The 8,939-nt window shown below is 39.1% G+C and overlaps 1 protein-coding gene and 1 long non-coding RNA gene across 2 annotated transcripts in view; both read right to left on the bottom strand.

The window, feature by feature from the left end:
* Nucleotides 1-984: 984 nt before the first annotated feature.
* Nucleotides 985-1,429, bottom strand: LOC114063713. The gene is made up of 2 exons (XR_003572598.1): nt 1,314-1,429; nt 985-1,130 (listed from the first exon to the last, which is right to left on the bottom strand). It is a non-coding gene; the product is annotated as an uncharacterized LOC114063713 (long non-coding RNA).
* An 896-nt stretch (nt 1,430-2,325) lies between these two features.
* Nucleotides 2,326-8,939, bottom strand: part of PRKAA1 (protein kinase AMP-activated catalytic subunit alpha 1) — a 20,709-nt gene continuing 14,095 nt past the window's right edge. The window contains exons 7-9 of the mRNA XM_027896171.1: nt 7,687-8,173; nt 7,131-7,257; nt 2,326-5,459 (exon numbers count right to left, since the gene is read on the bottom strand). Coding sequence (XP_027751972.1) covers nt 5,215-5,459; nt 7,131-7,257; nt 7,687-8,173 — 859 coding nt within the window. The 3' untranslated portion in view covers nt 2,326-5,214. The remainder of the gene's footprint in view (nt 5,460-7,130; nt 7,258-7,686; nt 8,174-8,939) is intronic.

Consider the following 8,939-nt stretch of genomic DNA (forward strand, 5'->3'; position numbering starts at 1 on the left):
ACTCATGGAAATAACAATTCTAAGTAAGAACCTCTGTTAAGCCTCAAGTATGAATGTTAACTTTTCTCTCTTAAGCTATAAACCATTCAGAGTTTCTCAGTAGTTCTTCAAAGCATTTTTGATGAGATACAGTTCCCACTAAGTTTACAAGAAACCCTTATGGATGGGTTAAGCTTTTGTGTTGTTTTTTAACTGACAGGTAATGCAGAACTCCATTTCTAAGACCAACTGAAGACATTAAAAGCACCTAAACCTACCTGCTGCTTAGTATTTCCCTGCCCTAAACCACATCTACGACAGATTATTTGTCTCTGTTCAAGAGATTTACTGCACTTTACGTAATACACCAAAAAAAAACCCCAAAAAAAGAACACCAGAATCCACTGAGAAAAGATATACAACAACCAAAGCAAAATACGGGCAGAGCAACTCCCTGAACTCGACTTTCGAAAAGCATTAGCAGATTAACAGTGCATTAACTGCTTTGCAGTATTTGCCTGGGCACTGTACACATTCAAAATAGGCTTACCCTCAATAAGAGAAAACACAGATTTTCAAGAGTAGCTAAAGCATTACTTACAGTATGGCTTATCTCTCTGCATCTTATTTACCTTTTCAACTTTCAGATCCAACCAGTTTTTCATCTCCTGCCTTCTTTTTCGTTGTTGTTGTCATGAGAACACGCAAAAATAAAATGGAAGATAGACTTCATTTCATGGCTGACACCACCACTAAAGGCAACAACTTATTTAGTACCACACAGTACAGGCAGAATGAAATTATCACTTTTTAGAATTTGAAAAATATGAATGCAAATACTAGTAAATTACCTACAGTTTAGAGAAGGGATTAAAATGTTATGTAGTACTTATTCAGTAAAAGAGTAAAACAACATCAGTACCTCCTGTTTTCTGCCAAATCTGCACCTTCATCCTTGAGCTCCTTACTTTTCTTTGCACAGTCTTCTAAGAGAATTTCCTTTCTTCTTTTAGTCGCATGCACCCAGTTAGCATCATCATCGCCAGCCAGATCCTTCTCATCCGCAGCTTCTGCTTCAAATTGCTGAGAAGTGGCTCTTGAAACTTTCTCACCGATCTTTCTCTTCCACCCAAAAGAAGCCATCTGGAGAACTTGAGAAAAAAAATACATTTTCGGTGGTTATGTAATGTAGCTTTTAAGTACCCAGGATAGAAAACACACCTCACTTTCGATCCCAGAGCGGTAAAGTGGAGCAGACTGGCAGCCCCCTCTGCCCATGGCTCCACCACAGGTGTTAATGAGGGCAGCCCAGTTGGGAGCCCCACTGCCGTTACCTGCGGCTCCCGCCGGGAAATTCCCCCCAGCTGGAAGTACCGTGCCAGCCGTAACCCAGCGGCAGGAAGCGGAAAGGCGGAGCGGCAGAGGCAGGAAGACAGGGGAAGGGAGAAAGGAAGGGAAGGAAGGCCGGTGGCAGCCAGGGACAGCCGGGAGCTGTAGTCCGCCCGAGGGCGGCCGCGGCTCGGGGTGTCAGTGCCTGTGAAATCCCCGTGCCCTGAGGCTCTCGGGAGTAAAGGAGGCCCTGCGGCGGGCTGGCTGCTCCCCGCGCCTGCCGGGATGCGTGTGCGGACCGGGGCAGCGCCGGGCAGCGGAGCGCGGGGGAAAGCGCGGAGGGGCGACAACACTTGTCCCTGTAGGAAGCAGGCGTTCCTGATGCCCGAGTGCCGCAGGGGGACAGGGGCGGGGGTCAGGAATGGCCACCTCGGCAGCACGGACTGCGCCTGGGCCAGCGCTCACCCCCCGCGGGCAGGCGGCTCCCGCCCGCCGGGATAGACCACAAGGAAAAGTGACCAGGGCTGATAAGCAAGGGGTTTAACTCTAAACGGATTATATTAAAAAAAAAAAAAAAAAAAAAAAAAAAAAAAAAAAAAAAAAAAAAAAAAAAAAAAAAAAAAAAAAAAAAAAAAAAAAAAAGAGACAGGCTGCAGGGTTTAGAAGTGCTCCCAAGTTACAGGGACAAATACCAAGGCAAAAGCCTCACCCCCGGTGCGTGGAAAGGGCAGACAAGGCGAGTCACCACAGGGGGGCAAAAGGCATCTTTTACACTGAGTATTCGGTGTCCCTCCCACCAAAAATTCCTTTTCCGCACCAAAAGGGTTTACAGGATCTAGGGGAAAATAGTAGGACCGTGCGAGCTCAGCTGGGGAACCAACCCGCCTAGCTGGGAATTCTGCAGTCCTTTGTCGTGTTGCTGTTCCTTCTAAAACTGTAATTGCTGTTTTTAGAATAGTTGTAATAGTTCTTGTCCAATTATAACATGCACAACACTAGAAGACAGCATGCACACAGTTTCAAACAAGATGGTTCAGTATTTTATGTTTACTTGGGTTTAAGTTTTGAAAGTTTAAAAAGTTACACAGTTATAAACAAGCATTTTTGCTATTCTGCTTTGTCAAAAGAAATTAACAGAGGAAGTAGGCACATATTTGTTAAAGAACAAGACTTCATATCTTACAATGGTAATCAACTAGTAAAATAAAATTTAGTTCAAAGTTTGTATCAAGACAATATCAAGACAAACATGAAGGTTTTTTTCTTTTAATATTGCACAACCAAGATGAATTTTTATCCATTACTTAGTGAGTTATATTGCATATGGACAGTAAGGTTCATCCATGTTATTGAAAAATTTACAATACAAAGGCAAGATCATTCATTGTACTCCAAAAAGAGTAAGCTTGGGAATACAGAGTAACACACTTGACCAATTTGTGTATTTGCATAAGCTGCCTCCTTGCAATGCTGGCAACTCTAGTGATGTTTCATTTCACAGCCTATTGGCAGCTTCTAGTGCAATGCTAAAGGTCTGCAGGATCAATAAGAACATGTGAAGAAAGCAATTTCAACAGCAAGATCTACAAAGCATAGGAAAGTCCCCCAACAGGCAACTGGGTTCAACTAGGTTGTTAGTGCCCCTTTCTGCCCCTCCCACTTCCTATAAAAAAATCTCAGTTCAATCAAAAAACCTTCAGCCATCAAAACTGAACTATCTACCAATAAAAATTTACTTTATTTAAAACTACACATATTGTACACTTTGCCAGAAACTTGCTTTAGCCTCCAGATACCAAAACTAAGGAAAAAACATGGTTGTCTTAATGCACAAGAGGGCCAAAAAGGTATATAAAAATTAAAAGCTATTTGCACCTTGACATCTTCCATTTGTTGTCAGCATTACAAGGAGCAGATAGCATTTATAAATAGTTTAGCATATGTAAGTGATACCAAACCTATTTCAGATGAGGAATTACTGCAATTTAAAAACCTGTGCGTTTGTAGTGTTTATACAAGTGCAATATTCAGTAATTTCGAAATAAAAGGATTACAAAAATGAACACATAGATTTATTCAGTACACCAGAATCAATTCTTCAAAGACTAAAAACAGGACTTTATTGTAGGATTTGCAACTGGTCCCTCATGTTGACATCTGAACCTCGGGAGTTTAAATGCAAAACTTTTATCTTCCACTCTGAGGTACAGTGATACAGCCAATGTCCCTACAGAAACCATGTGTGACACTTGATGATAAAGAAATGAACTTGTAAATTGGACCCACCTACTAGACAGACCTCACAATTGCCCACTTCAGAACAACGGTACAGCAGGTGGGCTTAAAGCAGCTTTATGTTTCTTTAGATTCTGTGCATATTCAAAACATTAATTTCTGGACTGAAGCCAGGTGGCCAGGATTAAACTGTTCTTATATCTGTAGCTATCAGCCTCTCATGAATTAAAATCTCAGTCATTGGCAAGAATTTCCATCCATTTGAAGAGTCCAGGTTTCACTGCTGGATTTCCAGACTCTCCCTTGAAACTGAGTAGGTCATGAAGTTAATGTTTGAAGGGAACATTAATTCGTGAATGCAAACCTAAATAATATTTTATGACTGTTATGTCTAATAAGGGCTGGATGAAAATGGAACTGTGGCTAATTATATCCAATATGCAAGAGACTAAACATGTAAATACTACCTGCCATTTTAACATATAAAGTTCAATTTTCTTCCTAAAATGTTGCAAAAATCATAAATGCAGAAAGATTTTTGTTATGGGTAATTGTGACTTACTATGAAAACTTTCTCAATATTAGCACTAAAGTTGTCATGATCAGTTTTCAATGTCCGATTGAAAAGTTAGACTTCAATTCAGTGACAGTAAATAGCAAAGTTTGGTATTAAGGCGGCCTGGGAAAAACTAAAAACCTGTTTATGTAGTTTTAACTGCAAAGCGAATAGTACACAGTATATCCTAAGTTAACATGTGATAACCAGCTGTATCAAAGTATAAACTTGTATGGTAAAAAAACTGTCAATTTCAGATTCTGGAATAGCTTGAAACAGCCCTTAAACTGTGCCCTTAAATGTTTCTAAGGAAAAGGATTCTCAGCCTGCAGCAGCAGATGAGAATCACACTACCATACTAAGGTATATGCACAAACAGAGACTTGCTCACAGTTCCACACACTGCAACATTTTGGTTTAGCCCATCTGGTGCCAAGTCTTCTCAGCAATAAGTTTCTCACCACTGTTGTGAACTAAATCATTTAACTCACTGGCAACAGATTTTCACCCTCAGTGCATTACAGAGCACCTGCACACATTTCCAACTGGCTGGATTCGCATGCATTTAATAAAATTTATTGTTAGAAATAGCACATTGCAACATATCAAACTATTCTTTATTATTCACTGTCAAGTAAGGGGGAAGAAACACAGCAGTTTTAACACATTACTGTTGTTGATAGTTCTGACCAACTGAGTCACAACTGCCGAGGGTGACCAGCAAGTCATACTTGGGTCACTGAACAAGTAAGTGTACATTTACCTACAGTGCATCAGATATATGTATTACCAGTGAAAAAAACAAGGAGGTCCATCTAACTTAAATGTTATATGCAGCCTAATGTGCACTCAATGTAAATGTTATAAACACTACCCAGAGGGCATATTATTTCCTGTACCTGTGTTATGCCATTGGGCAGCAGGCAATCAGAATTCACTCCAGCTTCAAAATATTATATGCTAACTGCCCATAGTAATTTTAATCCCCGTGCAAATTGCATTCTGTGGCTAGCTTTTTCAGCGCCTTAGTTAATTTAACTTGATTATAATTGGAAGCATCTGACTATGATTTAGGCATGCTTATTGCTATAAAAGAAATAAGCCCATCTTCAAAATTATTGTGCAAGTATTTTAATTAGATTTGCACACATCTCAAAAAATTCTATTGTATGACTCCCTGGTCTTGGAGTTACGTCAGCTGTGGAAGAGTCAAGCGAAGAGTTCACTGATGAGGTAAGGGACGTTTCTGCAGATTTTCCTTGCACATCAGCATCTGAATCTTTTTGACAAGATCTGTAGTTGCTCACAGAACCTGATCTCTGTGGAGTTGCAGTCCCAGACTTCGCTTCAGTAATTTCATCTGGGGGCAAGAGAAGAGAGGAGGAAAATTGGAAATCACTATCAAATCCACTACAGGAAGAGCAAACACCTTCCCCTTCTAAATCTTGTCTTTTAAAATCTTAACACTTAAATAGTTTTTGCAAACTGTATATTTGATACAAAATAAAAGCTTAAATACATAGTAACACAAAGGCTTGTTGTCCTTATGCTAATTATTTCTGTACTCTGAACTGTGGCCCACAACTATTTACATCAAGTTTAGATCAGCACTAGCCATATTTTCCATGAACTGATTTCAACAGCTCACAGTTCAGGTTACTTAAGGTTACTTAAAACAAAAACAGGATAGCATAAGATTAGGTTCAATAATAGTTCAAATGTTTTGTAGATGTATTTTGCTCGCATCTACTTTATTTTTATTCAGTTTTTATTTTCTTTATATTTGGGTATTTATACATTGTTATTATTTATATTTCTTGTTATGATTCATTAGTACATTAAATTAAATCGTTAGCATCTGCATTAATTTATCCTTCAGTTCTGGAAGTTTTTCACCATAGAATGTTGCACATTTGGACCGCAGCAGCTTACATTTACCTTCAGTATGAGGAGGAAATAGTTTCATATAAGTGGTAGTGTTATAATGAAGCATTTCTAATTCTTATTTTAAATACTGAACATTAACTTGTCTCTAACCTCGCACCTGCAAAGTTATTTCAGGACAAGTAAGTGAAAAGGCAATCTCTCCTCTTTATGCAAAGTTACTTCAAAGTACAGATTGTTAAGAGGAACAGAGAACAGTTAACCATGGCAGAGAGAAAGGAACTTCAAATCAGCTTCACTGTTGGAAGAAATATGACAAATCCATGACCTTTGGTTGTATTTCCTTAAGAGCTGAAACCAGGACTGTAGCAGGATGCCCTTCCCCAACTGCATGGCTCTAAGCAGTCATTTCCTCTCTAACGGGGATGGCATTTGTCCTATACTGCAGTAAATTAGCACAGGAAAGTTAGTGGTCCCTGGGGTCCACTGGATCTAAGCTGTTAGAAGGAAAGAACTGTATGGCTAAATCATATCAGATTAAGCTGTCACAGGACACAGTCTTAGCCATCCTATGCTATAATCAAGCCACACTTCAATAAATCCTCTCTCAATGCAACATTTTCCTAGGCAAGTCATCTACACCACTAGCTGTACATAATTTTGCTTTATTAAACTAAACCCATAAAAAAGCATTGTGGTCAGTGTCTATCAGCTACTCCACTCATCTCCAGGAAGACATCCAACTAGGATTTGATAGTGTGCTACTGCCACTCTATAAAATACATCTTTCTACACATCAGACCAAATGTTTTCAAGACTTTAGTTACTGCAAGCATACAATTCCTGTCTCAGATTTTAGCTACTGCTAGCACTGGTGTGTTGACTATGCCTGAAAGCTGATACTTCAGCACACTGGGGAAGAAAATTAAAAGGGCAGAAGTGAGAAAACTCAGGGGTACACATAAACATAGTTCAGTAAGAAGGAAAAAAACCAAACTCTAGATCAGGAAGGAATAAAGAAACAATAGTACAAATTAGATTGATTTGAAATAATAAAGGGCAACACTTCTAAGTAAATAAATTGCGACATTTGCATTTAGAATGATTTCCCTTACAACTCAATTAACTTAAGTAATTCTTCACATACCATCAATACTACGGAAGTCCAGTAAGTATGTTCTGCTGTCCACCTGATACAATTGTAGACTCATTTTGGAATATGCACTTGTTACTGGATTCTTCCTTCTAACACGTAGATAATATGGATTTACAACCTAGTACAAAAGAGACATGAGTCAATAACCAGAACTGCTTGAAAATCACTGCATGTTGTTTTTGTCATTTCAACTCACTGGTATTTATCGACTGATTACAGGCTTACCTGTTGGATTTGTGGGTTGATGGGTTTTTTTGTGGTTGGGTGTTTTTTTTGGTTGGTTGGTTTTTTTGTTTGTTTGGATTTTTTTAGCCAACAGAAAAAAAATATTCCTACTACAGCCCCAACAGAAAACTTAGACATGTTAGCAAGACTCATTTTCCTGTCAGCATGAATAGCCTCCCCCAAGCCCTTCCTGCCTGCACAGCACAGGCACATGAGATCATATCCCAGCATGGGAAAATATAGTGTCAGACCTCTGCTCTATGTAACTACACAGCTCACACAGAAACAAATTGTTTGCTGTAAAGATCCTCTATTTTGTTACCTTCCATTCATAATCCAGTTGTTTAATTGCTCGACAAACTTCAGCCATGATATCATTTGGTCGACTCTGACTCCGGATCCCCAAGTGCCATTTAGCCCTTCTCACACCTTGGTGTTTTGACTTCTGTGGATTCAGCTCATCAAGAGTATGGCGAGGACGTGGTGCTTCAGCTACTAAAAATGGCACTCTTTCAGGGTGAGGGCGAGACAGATGGTGATCATCCAGAAAAGAATCTGGTGGACTTGTAGCCAAGTAGAAGTCTTTGGCCTCATTCATTATTCTTCTGTTATCTATAATGAGGTGATAAGCAACAGCTAAAGGGTCCTGATGATTTCGGCTGTATAGACAACTTAGCACTTCCTCTTCAGTGCACTCAAACTTCTCACACACTTCTTTTAAGGCTTCATCATCAATCATGGTAGAGCTATATGATGGGTCTTCAGGAAATAAGTACTTTGGAAGGTCCTGCTTAAACCATTCATGTTCCCTAAAATTAAAAATAAAAAAATTCTGAGTGCATCTAAGTAGAGCTAACATTTTTAACATGAAAGTCTTTTTAAAAAAAAATTCATTTTAGTCTGTACAAGAAGAATCCTAGTTGCCAGTCCAAGTCTCCCTGGAACACAGGAAATACAACAGCACATAAAGTAATCACTGCCTGCACAAGATTTTACTAGACATTTTGCAAGAGACTGAAAAAAACCCAATCCTTTTCACTGTAAGGTTTTCAATTACCTGAGCTCCAGAAACATCTTTCTACAACTCATCAACCAGCTTTTCATATAAAATTATATCTACCAGTCTTTGGATATATGATTGTCATCCAGATTGTTACAGATCACCTCTGTGATAAGTGAAGGCACCGGTTTTTATTCCAAGCAAATTAAAATAAAAATGGGGTATTAACAAAAGAACTATTTCTGTATATTTACTAACTTCTAGGCGTACCGTGGAGTCTGTAAGGTAAAGGGTCCTGTCTGGACCTAACACCAGGGAATCTTTTGCGGCTGGGAACAGGGAACAAATTATAAATAAAAATGTATTTCTCTGTGCCATTGTGATAAGTGAAGGCACCGGGTTTTATTCCAAGCAAATTAAAATAAAAAGGGGGTACTAACAAAAAACTATTTCTGTATATTTACTAACTTCTAGGCGTACCGTGGAGTCTGTAAGGTGAAAGGTCCTGTCTGGACCTAACACCAGGGAATCTTTTGCGGCCGGGAACAGGGAACAAATTATAAATAAAAATACAT

This window comes from Empidonax traillii, unplaced genomic scaffold, assembly GCF_003031625.1.
Source record: "Empidonax traillii isolate 1590-97213 ecotype Southwest subspecies unplaced genomic scaffold, ASM303162v1 scaffold484:size464376, whole genome shotgun sequence".
Lineage (NCBI taxonomy): Eukaryota > Metazoa > Chordata > Aves > Passeriformes > Tyrannidae > Empidonax > Empidonax traillii.